This window comes from Nerophis lumbriciformis, linkage group LG38 (genome assembly GCF_033978685.3).
Source record: "Nerophis lumbriciformis linkage group LG38, RoL_Nlum_v2.1, whole genome shotgun sequence".
NCBI classification, from domain to species: domain Eukaryota; kingdom Metazoa; phylum Chordata; class Actinopteri; order Syngnathiformes; family Syngnathidae; genus Nerophis; species Nerophis lumbriciformis.
Window position 1 is genome coordinate 6,169,614 of NC_084585.2, and position 21,998 is coordinate 6,191,611.

Genomic DNA, 21,998 nt, shown 5'->3' on the forward strand with positions numbered 1-21,998 from the left:
ATTTGGCTGTCATCTGTTTTAATTATGAGACACAATTGTGTCAAAATAATTTTTTTTTTCATGCTTGAAGTAAGAAACTATTACTTTAAAAAAGTAGTTTTATACTTGTGAGTGTTGATGACACAGCTTTGCAACAGTTGATATTCTAGTTTCAAGCATGTTTTACTCAATATAGGTCATCAAATCTCAGCAACAAGCTGTAATATCTTACTGAGATCATTTAGGACCAAAACACTTAAAACAAGTAAAACACTCTAACATAAAATCTGCTTAGTGAGAAGAATTATCTTATTGGACAGAAAATAAGCAAATATCACCCTTATTTGAGATATTTAATCTTACTTAGATTTCAGTTTTTGCAGTGCACTGAATGGAGAACTGGGGCTGGGATTAAATAAATTATCTTCTTCCCACTCCCTTTCAGGCAAAACTGGACAATCATGCTTGCATACTGTACATTACCTTTTGCATTATATTAATTTATATTATTATGTATTGTCTACCTTGTACTTGTTTTTGTTTTTTTGTTTTTTAATGTCATTGCCTGAAATAAATGGAAAAAAATGAATGAAAGTGCTGAAAGTAAGGCGAAACATGTCTATTGGTAGTGATTTAACTATAAACCACATCATAGAGCTGGATTTAGTCAACACAAACGACTGTTGAACTTACATTTTGTGAAGTCAAAACAACTACATAACATTCATTGAAAGATACAGTATATCCTTTCAAAATTTTCCAAATTCAGGTTTTTGTATCGTTTCTCAGACAAATCTTTCTTCTCCTCCAAAAGACTGAAGTCATGAAAAAAACGAGATGTTGAAGATTTGAACTTTTTTTCCACATTTATGTGTTGTCATTGCGATTTACCTTCAAAATAAACACGTATGTTAAAACTCACTCGTTTCTGCAGTCTTACATCTTATCAACAAAGTATTGAGCAAAAGGCTGTGAATACTTTTTTTTGCAAAATTGAAAAAAAAAACTTTTCACTTTGACATTATGGGATATTTTGTGTAGAATTTTGAAAGCAAAAATTGATTAATTCCATTTTGGAATAAGGCTGTAACATAAATGTAGAAAAAGTGGAGTGCTGTGAGTACTTTAGACATGCTTAAATGTCTTTAATTTGATAAAATAGCGCTTTTGGTATGTTAAAGCCAAACAGCATCCTCAGGGACTCATCCCACCCAGGTCACCACTGGCCTGAACTCTTGCCCTCAGGGAGGCGCTATAAGACCATCAAAGCAAGGACAAATAGATTGAAAAACAGTTTTTATCCTAGAGCTGTTATTGCCCTAAATTCTGCACGTACCTGAACACTCACCACTTTATTAACTACCTCTGATAGAGATCTACTGTGCAATATGTTTTTAACATTTTATTATGTTTTTAAATTTTGAATTGTTTTATTATTGTTTGTTGTCTTAAGACTATTTTATGTAGGTTGTTTTAAAAGCACTGGGCTGGATTGCTGTCCAATTTTGTTGTTTCCATACAATGACAATAAAGGCATTCTGATTCTGATAAGGTAAAAAATGGGAATGATATATTACACAAACCACTAGAAATGGTCTGAAAGGAGAGACCGTTGAAGTAAACAATAAGCGTGTGCAAATATAAATAAACATAACAGACTCTCACACTTTTTGCTGAATTGAGGCAGTTATACATTCCTCTTTAATCAGTAACAATTGTCAAATAGACGCTCAATGATCCAGTCTGTACAAGTACAGAACAGGGCTCAAACAGGGTCGTCATTCAAATAAAAGTCTGCTGTTATTCGAGGAAACATGATACAGAGGATTTGGCCTCGTTCGCCACATCTTAAGAGATTTCTCGTCAGACATTAAAACAATATTCCACCAATCCGGTCCAAATTTTGAGGGATCACTGTTCAGGCCTACAGAGTTGAAGGATCCGCCAAAAATAACCGTTGAGGCTTAGTTTTCCAACTTATCTTCACATTACAGTAGTTTGTGTTTAATTGGATTTAATACTTTTTTTTTAAGGTATGGACTGAATCAATGGCTCTCATGCATGTCAGCCTCAAACGTCTGAGTAACCAGCAGATGAAGATTCTACGGACCATGGTGGTCAGACAGAGCTACACACTTAAAAGGTAACCTGAATTGATTAACGTGGACCTTAAACAAGTTGAAAAACTTATTGGGGTGATACCATTTAGTGATCAATTGTACGGAATATGTACTGTACTGTGCAACCTACTAATAAACGTTTCAATCAATCAATCATTCAAAGAAGTCCCCCTTGTGTCCCCAAGGGGGGCCTCCTATTGGTTGAACAATGACCTGCCAATAGAAGGCCACACAAATACATTGATTAACAGGCAATTTCTTGGACTAAAAAAGGCTAAAAAGAGCTCCTTGTGGGGGAAAAAAACAATTTCAGAAAATGCCTGCTGTTGTTTATTTTTATAATACTGGAAAATCAGTTACTTTGAAACTCCTTCTGGAGTGTGCAGAAAATGACACGCCAACGGGTATCACAATCTTTTGGAAACCACAGCAAGATTTTGACACAGCTAATTAAGGGTGTCCTGGTGCTTTTAGATCTGTCTGCTGCGTTCGACACCGTCGACCACGCCACCTTAATCACTCGTCTTGAGAACTGTGTGGGCATTAAGGGCGCCACCCTCAACTGGTTCCGGTCGTACCTAACCGACAGGAGTTTTTGTGTAAAAGTAGACATTTTTATGTCGTCCACAGCTCCTTTACCACATGGGGTCCCCCAGGGCTCAATCCTTGCCCCAATTTTATTTGCGCTTTACCTTCTCCCCCTTGGTTCTATTTTTAGGAAGTACAGTATTGCATTTCATTTTTACGCCGATGATTGCCAGATTTATTTTCCCATGGCACAAAATAACACGGTTCAACGTCTTATTGACTGCCTGCACGACATCAAAGTCTGGCTTTCAGCTAACTTCCTGAGCCTAAATGAAGATAAAACAGAAGTTATGTTGTTCGGTCCAAGTCGCTCTCCCTCCCCCAACGTTGACCTCGGCACTCTGACCCCGTATCTCAGCGACTCTGTCACAAACCTGGGGGTAAAGTTTGACTCAGATTTTAAATTCGAAAAACAAATCAGCAGCGTCGTTCAAAAAAGCTTTTATCAATTACGCCAAATAGCGAAAGTGAAACCGCTTCTATCAAGACATGATCTTGAGAAATTAATCCACGCCTTTATCTCGACTCATCTTGACTACTGCAATGCCCTGTATGTAGGCATTAGCCAGGCCTCCCTCGCCCGCCTGCAGCTCGTGCAGAACTCTGCTGCTCGTCTGCTAACACAGACCCGCAGACGTGAGCACATCACCCCTATTTTAGCGTCCCTTCACTGGCTCCCTGTGCGTTACCGAATCAATTTTAAACTCCTTTTATTTGTTTTTAAATGTCTAAACAACCTCGCGCCAACCTATCTCTCCGACCTCCTTCAGCCTTACTGCCCCACCCGATCCTTAAGATCAGCCGATCAGCTGCTGTTGACGGTCCCTGACACAAAGCTGAAGCTTAGAGGTGACAGAGCTTTCGCCGTTGCTGCTCCCAAGCTCTGGAACGACCTACCTCTGAGTGTTAGACAAGCCTCCTCTCTTCCTGTTTTTAAATCTCTCTTAAAAACATACTTTTATTCCATGGCTTTTAACACTGAGTGATATCCATCCTGCAATGGCGCCCCATAATACACCTGCTGTGAACCTGTTTTTATGTTTTTATTTATTCTATTTCAATTATTTATTTTTTATCGTGTTCTGTTTGTGTTGTGTTGTGTTTGCTCGGTACTCGTTTTATCTTTTAACCTGTCCATTGTACAGCACTTTGGCTACCCCTGTGGTAAATTTTAAATGTGCTTTATAAATAAAGTTGATTTGATTTGATTTGATTAACGGTACACAAACATTTCAGTTGGGTACGTACCTCGGTTTAGAGGTCACGGTTTGGTTCATTTTCGGTAAAGTAAGAAAACAACAAAATATAAATTTTTGGGTTATTTATTTACCAAATTTGTAAACAATGGCTTTATCCTTTTAACATTGGGAACACTATAATAATTCTGCCCAAAAATAGAAATAGCTCTGTGTGTGATGGATGTGAGCCACCACTAGACTGATCAGTGCAACAGCAGGCAGTCATCAATGCTATGGGTAATAATAACATACATATACACACAGGGTCCATTGCCAGGGTTAATGTAGTCAACATATATAAAATAAAAACTAAATAAGAAAAGGCTCAGAATGGTTTCTTAACAAAACCTTTCTACATATAAAGTGCTTTTTTTGATTGATTGATTGAGACTTTTATTAGTAGATTGCACAGTACAGTACATATTCCATACAATTGACCACTAAATGGTAACACCCGAATAAGTTTTTCCACTTGTTTAAGTCGGGGCCCACGTTAATCAACATTAAACTGCCTCAAGTTGTTGCTCAGATTAAATAAAATGACAAAACTTTTCTTGTACATACAAAAAGTGCAACATTAAACAGTTTCAAGTCAACTCAGCCTCAGATTAACTTTTCTTTTCCCCCCCAGCCTTTAACCCTGGTGACTTTCACTCAATCTTCATGTTTTTTGCCAGAAATATCAGTTTATCCACATTGTCTGCAGAAAGAAGAAGTGGGTCAAAATCTAGTTTTTAATGCAATATGGTCTTAAATCTGCTGCTATGAAAACACCAACGGCATTTGTTATTGCTTTAGCCCTGCCTGACTCGCCGAGGAGAGGCTGCTTGAATGCGGTGTTTGCACGACGCTCGTCTTTCTCGTCGTTGAAGCGATGTTCACTTGGGGGTGGTGACGCTTCAAATGGGTTAGCATGTTTGACGTGTTGTCTGCATACTTGCCAACCCTCCCGGATTTTCCCGGGAGACTACCGAAATTCAGCGCCTCTCCTGAAAACATCCCGGGACAAATTTTCTCCCGAAAATCTCCCGAAATTCAGGCGGACCTGAGTCCGCTTTCCCACAATATAAAGAACGTCTACAGTAAAGCAGTCCGTCTGCCGTAAACAGCATTGTTGTGACACTCTTAAACAGGACAATACTGCCATCTAGTGCATTTGATGAAAGCACTTTTGTGCGCGCCACACAACAATGCATCATCAGAGAGGGTGTTCAGCATGGTTAGAAAAATAGTGACAGAGAATAGAACAAGGATGGACAATTCAACCCTTAACTCAACAATGAGTAGATGAGTGTTATGTGTGTGTGTATATGTGTAAATAAATGAACACTGAAATTCAAGTATTTCTTTTATTTATATTTATATATATATATATATATATATATATATATAGCTAGAATTCACTGAAAGTCAATTATTTCTTATATATATATATATATATATATATAGCTAGAATTCACTGAAAGTCAATTATTTCTTATATATGTATATATATATATATATACCGTATATATATATATATATATATATATATATATATATATATATATATATATATATCCATCCATCCATCCATTTTCTACCGCTTATTCCCTTCGGGGTCACGGGGATATATATATATATATATATATATATATATATATATATATATATATATATATATATATATATATATATATGAAATAGAAATACTTGACTTGGTGAATTCTAGCTGTAAATATACTCCTCCCCTCTTAACCACGCCGTGTGTTGCGCCTCGGTGTGCATTGTTTACACAACGTGCGGTACGCTACTTAATATGTCCGTGTGGAAACCCGTTCGGTACACCTCCGAACCGAACCGAAACCCCCGTACCAAAACGGTTCAATACAAATGCACGTACCGTTACACCCTTACAGCTAATTGAAGTTATTATGTAATGAATTGATGAATAACAATTGTGATATACTTGTCTTGATTGATGTCACAAAGAACTAAATTGTTACAGCTGAATCTGAAATCCGATCCTTTCTCTCAGCCAAGTGGGGACGCTGCTGGAGAAAAAACACGAGCACCTGCTGGTGTCCGTGCAGCGCCACTTCATAGCCCGACACTTCTGCCTGCAAGTGCTCAAAGAGATGAGGCTGGCCAAGCTGAAGGTTCTCTCTCGGACTGACTTTGGAGCTCTGCTGACGCAGGACCCTGCCACGGTCCAGTCCACTCTCAAGGTAAGGGGAAGAAGAAACAGAAAGTGCTGCGGGATTGGGCGTTTGGAAAAGACATGCTAGACATGTATACAAGCAAACCAACAAATGGTGCATGAAAACTTATTCCCAAGGGAGCCAGAGGGTTTGACCCGGAGAGATTCAGCTGCAAACAGAGACCAGCTCAAAAAAGTGGTGCTGAGGTTGGGCAAGTTTGCAAACATCGGATAGGTCTTGATTGTCATTGCAACAAGTACAACGAAACAATGTTTTCAGCACAAACCCGTTCAAGGTTAGACAAACAAACAGTGTACAGGGTTACAGAACAGGAACGCTGATGGGTCGCCACGAGGCGCCCCGTAAAAGATGGGAAAAAGGTAAAACGCTGGGGAAGAAGATGAGTAAAAAAATACAATCTAGACTGGGCTCCTAAGGGGGCATAGTCTAGAGTGGGGAAAAAACCTCCATGCCATGCACACATAAACATGTTACATTTAATCACGACAACTCATAACGGGGGGGGGGGGGGGTTGGGGCCCTGGAGGTCGACTGCTGCTATGAAGCGCTGCCAGCCGTCCATCACCCCGAAGGGGAATCAAGCGGTGGTGAAGGCGTGGGGGGTTGGGGGGGTGTATATGCCCATTGTCTTGGGTGTGTTGATGTAGTGTCCATAGGCGTGGGGCCGTTCTGCATGCAAGCAAAAGTTCGACTCCAGGTGTCATTGAGGAGGGAGGGAGGTCAAAAGCGTCCATCATTGAGGTGTCCTCTGGGATGTTTTTCAGAACAGCCTGCTCCTGCGTCAAGGCCATTCGAGGGAGTCAAATCGTAGATTAGGATTTTTGTTTTCCCGCGAGCAGACATTGCAATGGCTTGTCTATTCTATTCGTCCTTGTTGGCCCTCATATCCAATTTTTCCCTTTCAACCAGCTTTTCCATGATGTGATCCATCTTGCGATTCAGTTCAGAAATCGCCCCAGACTGTGATCCCACAGCCCGGCCCAAACCTTCCATTGCGACGAACAGCCTTTGGGCCCCTTGAGTGGCTGCCATCGTCTTACGAATTTGACGATACACCAGAGCAATGCCCAGCCCAATCAGCAGGTGCCCTGCGATCACGGTTCCAAATAGGTAGATGTCTTCCACATCCTCGATAGAAAGGACTAAGAGGCACATGATTATCCATTTATCCCAGGAATCTCTCACGTACCCCGGAGCAATGGTTCCATCAGGGCAGCCAGGCTCCCCAGAACCTCTTTTCCTCGTCGCAAAGATTTTGTCAATTGAGTCGAGAGTCCAGCTGATCATTTCCATGTCTGATGTTTAGATTTGGAGGACAGCGCAAAGAAAGAGGCTTCAAAAAAGTGTAGACAAGACAAAACAAAGAGAGCAAGCAGGGAGAAGAAGGGAGCGGAAAAAATGTGACCGCCCTCACCAGAGGCAAGACAGAAAGATGCTAAATTTCAAATAAAACAACTACTGAGCTGCTAAGAAAAATGATGAAATATGATATCTCTGATTCTGAAAAACTGTTTTGTTTTTTTTCATTTAAAAAAGATTGATCGGTGTCCCTCTTTTGAATGTGGTCATTTATTGTTCTTATGTCCTAATAATAACAGAGCAGCAGTGTGAGCCTAGCAGAGAGGCATCTGGGCCCTGAGAGCCAACTGGTGACCCACAGTTTCCAGCAAGAGTTTTTGTCAGAGCTAGAAACTGGGACTGAGCTTCTTCAGAACCACGCACAGCTGCTGCTAGGCAACGCCCTGAGCCACGCCATCCTAGAGCAGATGGACGGCCAGGCCTCAGACTCACAAAGCAGCTCCAGAAAGGGTGACGGCTTGAAGGTACTAAGTGGTTATTTTGGCCAACTTCCATTCAAGTTGACTAACTTTACCTGTCTGGACATGCAGCACCATCTCATGGAGGCCGCATCTGAAAGTGTGTACCTGACCAGAGATTCTCTTGCCGCCCTCGTCCAGAGCTATTATTCTCGCATGCAGGATATTGCCAAGAAACTGCATACACAGCAGCCCAACAGAAACCTTGGTGAGACTACTTAAAGGGGAACTGCACTTTTTGGGGAATTTTGCCTATCGTTCACAATCATTATGAAAGACACGACGAGAGTTGGATTTTTTTGTTTTAATGCATTCTTAATATTAAATACACTCGATCAAAAGTCCGCTTACCAGAGCATAGGCATAGGTTTATAGTTAATAAATAGGTTAGGTTAAATAGGTAAAACATAATATGGCTATTAGGAAGCCAGAGCAATATTTAACGTTCTTCTGTCAATAAAAATGTGTTTTTTCATATGCAACATTGTTTTCTGTGTGATTAATGTCACTTGATTTAAGCCTTTTATAACTATAAAATAATTTGTGTTGATGTCATATTGTGATTATATTGGTATCGGACAATATCGGTATCGTATCGAAAGTAAAAAGGTTGTATTCGGCACCCCTACCGAAATCAGTCAATCAATCAATCAATCAATCAATGTGTATTTATGTAGCCCTGTCAGGTTCAAACACTGATGACATCTATTAATCAGACAAGAAGCAAGGAACCATGCAGAGACAGAGTTCAATTTAGCTCATGAGGTGAACGCATGGTGCTGCACACTTAGTCACAGTCTCGCCCTACGCTCTAAGGTTCAGCTCCCGCGTATCTCTATTTATTCAGGAGTTCCACAGTTAACATCACTAAAGCCGCCTCTAAAAGGAGTGGTCACGGATATTATGCAAAGCAGGTCCAGTACGCACAATACGTGACGGAATGTGCTGGCGGCCTTGTGATTTCACCTTCTCTCCGCTTCGTCTGCGTGTTGTCATCTTATCTTCGTTGAGGTCCTTGAAGTCTCTGCTTCGTCTGCGTGCTGTCGTCTTGTCTTCGTTGAGGTCCTTGAAGTCCTTGGCTGTTAGCGGGCTAAAACAAAGATAACATCTGCGGCTGAGGCCACCCCTCAGACAAGGAGTTTCGTCCTTGTACAGATACAAAAGTCTAACTTGAGCACAATAGCTAATAACTAAAGCAACAGACTTTAAGCATACTCAAGTTGTGTGATAATATATATACATGATTATCCTCGGTTCAGATCCCACAAAAAATCTGTTTCTGGTATATTAAAGTCAAGTAAAGTAGCAGTAACGCATCTCAGTATGCTTCAGTTCTCATCATGTTGTGGTCAGTGTATGTGAGATGTTGTTATTTAACTCTCATCTCATGTCCGTGCAGACTCGGCTGAGCAGAACTCCAGCAGCAGTCTGCTGAGAGAGCTGGAGAACTGGGCAAGGAAACCCACCTCTGCTAAGTTCCAACAGAGGTAAAGCAAAAACCTGTTTTTCCCTTTGCTTTTGTTGTCAAGCACATTTAACGGGGGGGTTTCGTCTCAGAGTGGAGCTCCACAAAAGGAAGGTGTTAGAGCAGTGTGATCTGAAAGCGGAGATGGTGTGCCAGGAACTGAGACGGAGAAAAGTAGCCCAGGATCAAAGCTTAGAATGGACCAATGGACAGCTCCAGGTCAGTTCTTGTGGAGGTATAGTCTGTTTCCTGTGAGCACTGTGCTCCTGTGTCCATTAGGAGGCAGAAACAAGCTTCATAAGTGAGCTGGCAGCCTTGGCTCGGGTTTCTCTCCACAGTCCAGACTCAGACTCAGAACCCAGCCATGAAGACCACATGACAGGTAATCACACCTTCCATATAAGTACTCATGCCGGTTCTAGTAACATCATCATTTCAACAGGGGAGGGCAATACCTCGCTCATGGACCTTCTTGCCAGGAACCCAGCCTTAGATCCAGCCTTGAATCCATCGCTGACTCCAACGGTCGTCGCCCCGCTCATCAAACCAGCAAACAAGAAGGAAAAAGAGCGCAAGTCTCATCTCAGTTGACACCAGATTTGCAGCAATAGTTTTGTCACTTTAATCGTACTGTAAATGCTCCAAAGACCACCGAGTCTCCTACAGACCACAGGCACGTGTTCTACAAAAAACATTAACCATCTCTCAAGGACTCTAATCAACACAGGACATTCTTACAACAAAGTTCAAAATCTTAGTGATGTATCAGATTGTAGGTGGGTTTTTTACCCTTCGCGTTCATATTTCGCTGTGTTTGTTGCGTTTCGCTTGATTGTAAAATATGTCGAAGGAGGGGGTGACGTTCATATGTTGTCAATATTCAATGTTTTATCCTTAATAGTTGTCAGGTTCAAACACTGATGACATCTATTAAACAAGACAAGAGGCAAAGAATTACCGTATTTTCCGCACTATTAGCCGCACCTAAAAACCACAAATTTACTCAAAAGCTGACAGTGCGGCTTTTAACCCGGTGCGCTTTATATATGGATTAATATTACGATTCATTTTCATAAAGTTTCGATCTCGCAACTTCGGTAAACAGCCGCCATCTTTTTTCCCGGTAGAACAGGAAGCGCTTCTTCTTCTACGCAAGCAAACGCCAAGGTAAGCACCCGCCCCCATAGAACAGGAAGCGCTTCTTCTTCTACTGTAAGCAACCACCCGCCCGCGTAGAAGAAGAAAAAGCGCGCGGATATACCGTACGTTTCATTTCCTTTGTGTGTTTACATCTGTAAAGACCACAAAATGGCTCCTACTAAGCGTCAGGGATCCGGTTCATGAAAAGACGCAATCTCTCCATCCGCACACGGATTACTATTTCACAGCAACTGATATTCCTGTGAACCGCACTGTGGATACAACGGGAGCACGTACGGTGAATATTCGCACCACAGGGAATGAGAAGTCATCCTTCACTGTGGTTCTAGCTTGCCATGCTAATGGCCAGAAACTTCCACCCATGGTGATATTCAAAAGGAAGACCTTGCCAAAAGAGACCTTTCCAGCCGGCGTCATCATAAAAGCTAACTCGAAGGGATGGATGAAGAAAAGATGAGCGAGTGGTTAAGGTAAGTTTAAGTTTACGCGAAGAGGCCGGGTGGCTTTTTTCACGCAGCTCTGTCCATGTTGATATACGTATGTTTGTGATTGCACATTTGCGTACATTTTGGGAGTGAACAGAGTTGTTAGAACGCTGGTTTTTAATATATTATTAAAGTTTGACTGACCTATCTGACTGTTTTTTTGACATTCCTTTAGCGCAGTTAGATGCGGCTTACAACACCGGGCGGCTTATAGGTGGACAAAGTTTTGAAATATGCCGTTCATTGAAGGCGCAGCTTTTAACCCAGGGCGCCTTATGGTGCGGAAAATACGGTAAACAGAGACAGAATTCAATTTGGACTCAATTTTGAGGAGAGACGCGGCAACTGTACTCTCTGTCCAGTCTTGCACCACGCTCTGACGAAAAAGGTTTACGTCTCCTCCTTTATTTGGACACTCCCTGTTTACACGACAACATCTGCTTCCAAAGGAATGGGGGGTAAACAGCTCTTGTTTTTGGTCACATTGAAAACAAAAGAAGACTATGCCTCGGGCTTGGGCTAGTCCTGGATTCAGCTTGGACAGGTCTTCGATGACAATAAATAACCCCCTCCCGTCTCATCCCATCGTACACAATGGAATTTTCCAAGCCTTTGCTTGGTGCAACAAAGACAGCTCTCATCTGTTCACTGGAACTCAGAACGGAAAGTTTTTTTTGATAATTTACATACAATTTTTCTGACTAGTTAATATTGTAAATCCCACATTCTTTATTTTCACGTACATTCTCCCTCGTAACCCTTATTTTTCAAAGAGAGTGTTGTAAACTCCCTCTTAACCCTTTCATCTGCTTACCATCATTTCTCCTTTTTTTTTTTTTTTAAACTCTACCTGCTAATTTCATTGTTGACAACAGTACATTCATCACACTTTCTCCCCAACCGCCATCACATTCTTATCTGTCACACTCCGTGGCCATTGTGTCTTTGTCTCAGAATTGATCGTCCCCGACGAAAGGCCTCGAACCTTTTACTTCAGAATTTATCGTACCGTACGAAGGCTCTCGAACCCGTGACTTCAGAATTTTTCGTACCGTACAAAGGGCCTCGAACCCGTTACTCGTTTAGGCGACGACCAATGACCCAGGGTGAGCTACACCCAACTATTAGTTTATTCGTCAATGAAACTGCCCGTCACGGTAGTCGAGACACAATGACACGCGTTGACCACTTATTTACAACTTTTTATGTAATGGCGGACAAGGCAAAAATGCAATCAATCCATCAAAATGTCCACTCTGTGTCTGGGGTACAAACAGTGTTTGACTTACATACTTCAAGACAGACTCCTAAAGCAGATTTTAGAAAAAGGCTCTGCTTACCTTGTTTTATGTTTGGCCTCTCGTGAGTCTGTCCAGAAGAGTGTAAGAGGTGTCCAATTCTCAGCGTGTCGCCCGGACGAGCCCCCAAATTGTTGCGTTTTGGACCAGTTGTTCCTCCCAGGGAATTCAAGTCACAAGTCGCTCCCAAGCTCTTTACGACACTTAAAGCTGAGTTGAAAAACCACCAGAGACAGAATAGGTATTTTGTAATATACAGGTAAAAGCCAGTAAATTAGAATATTTTGAAAAACTTGATTTATTTCAGTAATTGCATTCAAAAGGTGTAACTTGTACATTATATTTATTCATTGCACACAGACTGATGCATTCAAATGTTTATTTCATTTAATTTTGATGATTTGAAGTGGCAACAAATGAAAATCCAAAATTCCGTGTGTCACAAAATTAGAATATTACTTAAGGCTAATACAAAAAAGGGATTTTTAGAAATGTTGGCCAACTGAAAAGTATGAAAATGAAAAATATGAGCATGTACAATACTCAATACTTGGTTGGAGCTCCTTTTGCCTCAATTACTGCGTTAATGCGGCGTGGCATGGAGTCGATGAGTTTCTGGCACTGCTCAGGTGTTATGAGAGCCCAGGTTGCTCTGATAGTGGCCTTCAACTCTTCTGCGTTTTTGGGTCTGGCATTCTGCATCTTCCTTTTCACAATACCCCACAGATTTTCTATGGGGCTAAGGTCAGGGGAGTTGGCGGGCCAATTTAGAACAGAAATACCATGGTCCGTAAACCAGGCACGGGTAGATTTTGCGCTGTGTGCAGGCGCCAAGTCCTGTTGGAACTTGAAATCTCCATCTCCAAAGAGCAGGTCAGCAGCAGGAAGCATGAAGTGCTCTAAAACTTGTTGACCCTGGATCTCAGGAAACAGAGTGGACCGACACCAGCAGATGACATGGCACCTCAAACCATCACTGATGATGGAAACTTTACACTAGACTTCAGGCAACGTGGATCCTGTGCCTCTCCTGTCTTCCTCCAGACTCTGGGACCTCGATTTCCAAAGGAAATGCAAAATTTGCATGGTTGGGTGATGGTTTGGGGTGCCATGTCATCTGCTGGTGTCGGTCCACTCTGTTTCCTGAGATCCAGGGTCAACGCAGCCGTCTACCAGCAAGTTTTAGAGCACTTCATGCTTCCTGCTGCTGACCTGCTCTATGGAGATGGAGATTTCAAGTTCCAACAGGACTTGGCGCCTGCACACAGCGCAAAATCTACCCGTGCCTGGTTTACGGACCATGGTATTTCTGTTCTAAATTGGCCCGCCAACTCCCCTGACCTTAGCCCCATAGAAAATCTGTGGGGTATTGTGAAAAGGAAGATGCAGAATGCCAGACCCAAAAACGCAGAAGATTTGAAGGCCACTATCAGAGCAACCTGGGCTCTCATAACACCTGAGCAGTGCCAGAAACTCATCGACTCCATGCCACGCCGCATTAACGCAGTAATTGAGGCAAAAGGAGCTCCAACCAAGTATTGAGTATTGTACATGCTCATATTTTTCATTTTCATACTTTTCAGTTGGCCAACATTTCTTAAAATCCCTTTTTTGTATTAGCCTTAAGTAATATTCTAATTTTGTGACACACGGAATTTTGGATTTACATTTGTTGCCACTTCAAATCATCAAAATTAAATGAAATAAACATTTTAATGCATCAGTCTGTGTGCAATGAATAAATATAATGCACAAGTTACACCTTTTGAATGCAATTACTGAAATAAATCAAGTTTTTCAAAATATTCTAATTTACTGGCTTTTACCTGTATATTGGCAAAGCTTTGCAGATATATTTTTGAGACCAGTCCAGCATAGAACATTCTATCGCGCCGCCAAAATGGTCTGCTCCCCGGAACACCCTCTCCCCCCTTAAGTCCCTGGCAGTCCTCTCTCTCTAGCCAAAACAAATGCTTATTATCGCTCCTTCTCACATTCCAAAGCCTCAAGGTTAACACACACAGTTTACTTGCAGACAGAGCAGCAAGAGAAGAAATGGAAAACACGAGCTGTTTTCAAATATGACTATGAAATATAAGAAGTACAACTTAAATTCGGATGTATGTAAAAGTGTCTCATTCAGTAAAAAAAAAAAAAAAAATTCAATTCCATTTTTTAAGGCGGTCTGTCATAACGTTTTTAGCATTCAATCAGACATTATTGTGAGGTTTTGTATTAGTGTTCCTAAAAATAGATATACCGGCCACCAGACACATTTTTTTTCTCTAAATTTGGCCCCCGGAGTCAAAACAATTGCCCAGGCCTGCACTAGATGGAGCCCGTGTACCACTAATGGCACACAAACCACAGTTTGAGAATGGGCTGATCTATGTTGCTGCATTTGTGTACATAACAGTGTTGCTTTGGTAGCACAGCCTGTATCGATCCTATGCAGGATGGATGTGCTTCTCCTGAGTTGCCAGGTGAATTAGAGCTGTCAATGGCCGTTGGAGGAGAGTGCAACCACTCGGAAGAAGCTCTCTTGTCCTAATGGGCTTTAAGTACAAGCATTTATGACTGATAATGTGGAGTAATGGTGAAGTCTGCAGACAGTTGTGTTTGTAGACCGCCATCCAACAATCCAGCCCAGATTTATGGTCAGTTTGGAGTGTAAGGCGTGTCAATTAGTCAACATCAATGTTTCATCATCTCTTTTCATATTCTCAAACTGCTCTCATGATCAGTGTGGCACCTTCACAAAGTGTATATGCTCCATTCATCCAGAGGGTGTGTCTACCATCTATTAGGAGAGCTTACTGTGCACTTAATGACACTTCTCAGGGGCGGGGGAAACCGTATGCATGGGGTCCCGTAGGGGACTGCGGGGGACTTGTGGCAAGATGACCTGATTTCTCATTTTCTCTCCTCCCAGAGCTGTGGGCTACAAAACACAAGAAGGCTCCCAAGGAGGAAGGCGGCATGGTTCGGACCGGATCTATTTGGTCTTTGGCACGACTACATTGGATTGTATTTTCCACTTTTGATGGAGCCCTGAGTGGCTGAAGTTGATCTTCAATACGATCAGGTGAGTGTCCTCTGCTATGTCTGACTGCAAGTAAACGCACCACGCGTGTGGACATCAGCATTTGTATGGGCAATCAGGAATAAGTAAATACTCCATGATGCACTTTGCCACAGATGAACTGGCACATATCGCGGCGCTGGTAATAAAATGATCCAAGGGAATGTTCAGAGAGTGATTTAAAGACACACACACACCGTGTAACGGCGTCACCGTGGTTATTTTAGGGCCACAAAATAAGGTCGCTCTCCAAACTCCCCCGACAAGGACTTTAAACCACAGAGCTGACCATTTTAAATCCAGTTTATTTTTTTTATCTGAAAAGGAAATTACTTTTTTGTCACTTTTGAGTCAATAAACACGGAATTGAAAACAAAATAATAAATATTGCAATTACCTCTGTCCATTTATTATCATAATGTCTTAAAAGTAATCATATTTTTCTTATAATTGTCTTTTTTATTACATTTCTTTCAATTTGTTTATTTTTACATTTCACAACTGAAGTCATTAATGTGTATTATCATTTTTTAAATAAATACCTTTTGCCTTTTTGACAGGGACATTACTTTTTGGTCACTTTTGAGTCAATAAACACGGAATTGAAAACAAAATAATAAATATTGCAATTACCTCTGTCCATTTATTATCATAATGTCTTAAAAGTAATCATATTTTTCTTATAATTTTCTTTTTTATTACACTTCTTTCAATTTGTCTATTTTTACATTTCACAACTGAAGTCATTAATGTGTATTATCAAATTTTTAACTAAAAACGTTTTGCCTTTTTGACAGGGAAAATACTTTTTGGTCCCTTTTGAGTCAATAAACACGGAAATGAAAACAAAATAATAAATATTGCCATTACCTCTGTCCATTTAATATCATAATGTCTTAAAAGTAATCATATTTTTCTTATAATTGTCTTTTTTATTACATTTCTTTCAATTTGTTTATTTTTAAATTTCACAACTGAAGTCATTAATGTGTATTATAATTTTTTAAATAAATACCTTTTGCCTTTTTGACAGGGACATTACTTTTTGGTCCCTTTTGAGTCAATAAACACGGAATTGAAAACAAAATAATAAATATTGCAATTACCTCTGTCCATTTATTATCATAATGTCTTAAAAGTAATCATATTTTTCTTATAATTTTCTTTTTTATTACACTTCTTTCAATTTGTCTATTTTTACATTTCACAACTGAAGTCATTAATGTGTATTATCAAATTTTTAACTAAAAACGTTTTGCCTTTTTGACAGGGAAAATACTTTTTGGTCCCTTTTGAGTCAATAAACACGGAAATGAAAACAAAATAATAAATATTGCCATTACCTCTGTCCATTTAATATCATAATGTCTTAAAAGTAATCATATTTTTCTTATAATTGTCTTTTTTATTACATTTCTTTCAATTTGTTTATTTTTAAATTTCACAACTGAAGTCATTAATGTGTATTATAATTTTTTAAATAAATACTTTTTGCCTTTTTGACAGGGAAATTACTTTTTGGTCACTTTTGAGTCAATAAACACGAAAATGAAAACAAAATAATAAATATTGCCATTACCTCTGTCCATTTAATATCATAATGTCTTAAAAGTAATCATATTTTTCTTATAATTTTCTTTTTTATTACATTTCTTTCAATTTGTTTATTTTTACATTTCACAACTGAAGTCATTAATGTGTATTATCATATTTTTAACTAAAGACTTTTTGCCTTTTTGACAGGGAAATTACTTTTTGGTCCCTTTTGAGTAAATAAACACGGAAATGAAAACAAAATAATAAATATTGCCATTACCTCTGTCTATTTAATATCATAATGTCTTAAAAGTAATCATATTTTTCTTATAATTGTCTTTTTTATTACATTTCTTTCAATTTGTTTATTTTTACATTTCACAACTGAAGTCATTAATGTGTATTATCATTTTTTAAATAAATACCGTTTGCCTTTTTGACAGGGACATTACTTTTTGGTCCCTTTTGAGTCAATAAACACGGAATTGAAAACAAAATAATAAATATTGCAATTACCTCTGTCCATTTAATATCATAATGTCTTAAAAGTAATCATATTTTTCTTATAATTTTCTTTTTTATTACATTTCTTTCAATTTGTTTATTTTTAAATTTCACAACTGAAGTCATTAATGTGTATTATAATTTTTTAAATAAATACCTTTTGCCTTTTTGACAGGGAAATTACTTTTTGGTCCCTTTTGAGTCAATAAACACGAAAATGAAAACAAAATAATAAATATTGCCATTACCTCTGTCCATTTAATATCATAATGTCTTAAAAGTAATCATATTTTTCTTATAATTTTCTTTTTTATTACATTTCTTTCAATTTGTTTATTTTTACATTTCACAACTGAAGTCATTAATGTGTATTATCATATTTTTAACTAAAGACTTTTTGCCTTTTTGACAGGGAAATTACTTTTTGGTCCCTTTTGAGTAAATAAACACGGAAATGAAAACAAAATAATAAATATTGCCATTACCTCTGTCTATTTAATATCATAATGTCTTAAAAGTAATCATATTTTTCTTATAATTGTCTTTTTTATTACATTTCTTTCAATTTGTTTATTTTTACATTTCACAACTGAAGTCATTAATGTGTATTATCATTTTTTAAATAAATACCGTTTGCCTTTTTGACAGGGACATTACTTTTTGGTCCCTTTTGAGTCAATAAACACGGAATTGAAAACAAAATAATAAATATTGCAATTACCTCTGTCCATTTATTATCATAATGTCTTAAAAGTAATCATATTTTTCTTATAATTGTCTTTTTTATTACATTTCTTTCAATTTGTTTATTTTTACATTTCACAACTGAAGTCATTAATGTGTATTATCATTTTTTAAATAAATACCGTTTGCCTTTTTGACAGGGACATTACTTTTTGGTCCCTTTTGAGTCAATAAACACGGAATTGAAAACAAAATAATAAATATTGCCATTACCTCTGTCCATTTATTATCATAATGTCTTAAAAGTAATCATATTTTTCTTATAATTTTCTTTTTTATTACATTTCTTTCAATTTGTTTATTTTTAAATTTCACAACTGAAGTCATTAATGTGTATTATAATTTTTTTAATAAATACCTTTTGCCTTTTTGACAGGGAAATTACTTTTTGGTCCCTTTTGAGTCAATAAACACGGAATTGAAAACAAAATAATAAATATTGCAATTACCTCTGTCCATTTATTATCATAATGTCTTGAAAGTAATCATATTTTTCTTATAATTTTCTTTTTTATTACATTTCTTTCAATTTGTTTATTTTAACATTTCACAACTGAAGTCATTAATGTGTATTATCATTTTTTTAAATAAATACCTTTTGCCTTTTTGACAGGGACATTACTTTTTGGTCCCTTTTGAGTCAATAAACACGGAATTGAAAACAAAATAATAAATATTGCAATTACCTCTGTCCATTTAATGTCATAATGTCTTAAAAGTAATCATATTTTTCTTATAATTTTCTTTTTTATTACATTTCTTTCAATTTGTTTATTTTTACATTTCACAACTGAAGTCATTAATGTGTATTATCATTTTTTTTTTGCATAGCTGTTCAACTTTCCATGTAAGCCAACTGTCTGCTCCTGTCAGGTGCCCAGCCATGGCTAACCTGCAGCAGGAATACCCCGGAGTCCTCTTGGGGATCCTGGAGGAACTGGCTAATATGCGCCAGTGGTTGACCTTCCAGGACCTTTGTCGCATGGTCAGCACCCGCTTTGACCTGGAACATCTCATCGAGCTCAGGAGTTTGTTGTTTGACGCTGCTAGTCGGGACCCCTGTTTTCCAGCGACTCTCTTTCGGGACCGGGTCTCCGCCAGAGGACAAGGCCTGTCACCGATAGGGGTCGCTGCCGACATCGTGACGATATTTAATCTTATTCAAATGACGGGAGGGGTCACTGATGACGGCCAACCAATGAGAGCTCAGACAGTTCTTCCTGTGGACCAGTCCCCTGGCCCCAGTCTGCCTGGAGTCTACCAGCTGTACATTCCTGGTGGGGGAAGAGCACGGACTCACTCAGACTCCGCTGGCAGCCGTTTTGACAGACACTTGCTGTTTCCCAATTCCAATTACTCATCACGCAAACGGTCCAGTCTTCCCCCGGATCCTATCTCACTTATATCTCCTCCTCGGGTCAGGACGCGGGCTGTGTCTTTTGACTTGCCTCACACCACACTTTTGTACCCCAGCGAGGCCATGAAGAGTATTTACTTACCTTTGGAGACAGACAGCGAGTCAAGTGCAGGTTCAGCTCCTGTTGAGGTGTTTGAAATGGAACAGGAGTCATCAGTCGACCAGAGGAGAAACACCTTCAAGAAGGACTTCCACAACCAGCCAACTCTCATACCGCAGGTGACCGTCAACAGCGAGTCTCCCAGTCCCAAAGAAGAGAAAGGCTTTGACAACCAGAGCTTTGATATCATCCCTAACCCTTACCCCTCACCCAGCACAGTCCAACAGTCTCCAGATCAGCGGACTAAACATGAAGGTACTGACGATTTACAGGACTCAACGTACTTCGGACCTGTGTCAGTCCCTGAGCGCTCTCCCAAACACTTGCAGCCCCCCAGAAGCCGAAGACCCTTCTGGAGCAACAAGAGTCACAGTCTAGAGGACCGGATCAGCCCGGCAAGTGCTGGGTCAGGGCTTGAGTCTCGTGGCGTACAACAACCCAGGCGATCAACGCCTGCTATAAGCAAACTGGGGCGCTCTTTGGGAGGTGAGATTGGTGATACTGGAATTGATGGACTCAAGGCTCAAGGAACCCAGACCGATCTTCCGGATTCTAGGCGCCTCCGTAGTCTGGTCCATGCAGACCGTCTGTCCTTCATGACTTCATTAGATGATCCCGAATTTGGTGAGGATGACATCAGTGCCATATTCCGCTTCTTAGATGACATAAGCATGTGCGGGTCCACGGGAGTGCTTCACCCGAATGATGGCCTCAACCAGGACACCCCAGAGGCCAGACGAGGCCGCCTAGGCCAACTCCAAAGGCTGTTCCACTCGCTGGAAAGCAATGACGACGGACTAAAAGCCAGTGTGTGTAGACTCTTGCTGCGCATGAACCAGATCGAGCGACAACTGGAGTCACTAAATGACGTCAAGGCTGAGATTTCTCAGGTGTTGTCAGCTCTGCAGCGTCTGGATGAAAAGATCCCGCAGCCCGCCGTCAGCAACGGACATTGCACCGACGACCGATGGCTAGAGCCCCTCAGCGGCGTCTCCTCCTTCATGAGCCACCCCCTCACCCCCTCGGAGTCATCCGAGCCTCAGCCTCTGTCTGCGTCGGGACATCTCTTCCCAGCCACCAGCACCAGTAGTCTGGACTGGAACAGGTGGAACAACCCTCGGGAGAAAACTGACAGCGGCGAGGCTCAAGTCAGTAAAGACGCGTCATCTTTCCGTGGCTCAAAAAAACAGCTCGGAGAGAAAGGGAATGCCGATGCCAAGCAGGCAAACGTGTCAACCACTGCCAAAGACTGGAGCGTGTCTTTCTCAAAAATGAAAGGTGGAAAATCTCCAGACGGAAAAAGTGGGAAGGTGAAGTATTCTTTGAACTTCCTCTACTTTGTGTGCATGAATGGCCATGAACTCAGTGGAACCTCTTAAGTTGACAGATCTGGTCAAGTAGACAATAATGCATATAAAAACTGTCAAACTGACGTCTTCATAAAATGTTGAGATTTTTAAGCAGATTTTTAAATTTTTTTTATATGGATTCATCCTAAATAATCTCAGGTTATTACTAGCTTGCGTGATTTTAATGAGCTTTGAAAATACCCCAATATTTGAACACAAATGATATTTGTGAGACTATCATAAAGGAACATTTTCTAAACATTTTTACTGGAATGCACGTCATTTATTTGCTCAAAAACAGTTTTATCTAAAGTCCAGTCAGGGTGAAATTTGCCAGCGAAGGCACCAGTCGCAGTCTCCTCACTCATTGCTTGCATATGCATTGAGATGGTCACTGACTGTTAAACAACCCATGCAGACTTTCAGGTAACCTTCCGCGGTTAAGGTCAGGGAGCATGTCCTGTCACAATAAATGGATTCATCTGCCTACACGGCAGCCCTAATCAATCTGGCGCCCTAGGCAAGATTTTAGGTGGCGCCCCCCCCCCCCCACATCGGCAGTGAAGTGTATATACTCACAAGAACCCGAATAGCTTTGTCTTTGACCTTTTTTTTTTACTTACAACTATACCTAATATATAAAGGGGTGGAAAAGTGACTATTACCTGCAGGGAAAACATTAGCTAACCAGAAGGCAATAATGTAAACAAAAAACACCTGCTTAAAAGATCTAATACAACTGTCCCTGAGGAATGTAAGGTGGGAGTACTGTAATTACCTAACGTTACATTATTATTTTCCATAACAATTTAGCCCCCTCCACAATATTAACCCGACGTTAAAACAGAACTAGCTATTTATTGATTAGCAATTGCCGAGTCATGTAACATTAGCTTAATGCTAAAAAGCCAGGT

The 21,998-nt window shown here is 40.0% G+C and overlaps 2 protein-coding genes across 3 annotated transcripts in view; both read left to right on the plus strand.

Moving 5' to 3' along the window:
• LOC133578165 (evC complex member EVC) overlaps positions 1-10,983 on the plus strand; it is a 37,648-nt gene extending 26,665 nt beyond the window's left edge. Inside the window, exons 13-20 of one of the 2 annotated variants that reach the window (XM_061932367.2) lie at positions 2,013-2,122; positions 5,943-6,132; positions 7,725-7,949; positions 8,016-8,151; positions 9,343-9,430; positions 9,501-9,627; positions 9,688-9,790; positions 9,851-10,981. In XM_061932367.2, coding sequence (XP_061788351.2) covers positions 2,013-2,122; positions 5,943-6,132; positions 7,725-7,949; positions 8,016-8,151; positions 9,343-9,430; positions 9,501-9,627; positions 9,688-9,790; positions 9,851-9,999 — 1,128 coding nt within the window. In that variant the 3' untranslated portion in view covers positions 10,000-10,981. Of the gene's footprint in view, positions 1-2,012; positions 2,123-5,942; positions 6,133-7,724; positions 7,950-8,015; positions 8,152-9,342; positions 9,431-9,500; positions 9,628-9,687 lie in introns of both variants that reach the window. The other variant, XM_061932366.2, reaches the window with a different exon arrangement.
• Positions 10,984-15,383: 4,400 nt separating this feature from the next.
• LOC133578268 (major intrinsically disordered Notch2-binding receptor 1-like) overlaps positions 15,384-21,998 on the plus strand; it is a 14,671-nt gene continuing 8,056 nt past the window's right edge. The window contains exons 1-2 of the mRNA XM_061932550.2: positions 15,384-15,437; positions 19,092-21,045. Of these exons, the coding sequence (XP_061788534.2) occupies positions 19,102-21,045 (1,944 nt within the window). The 5' untranslated portion in view covers positions 15,384-15,437; positions 19,092-19,101. The remainder of the gene's footprint in view (positions 15,438-19,091; positions 21,046-21,998) is intronic.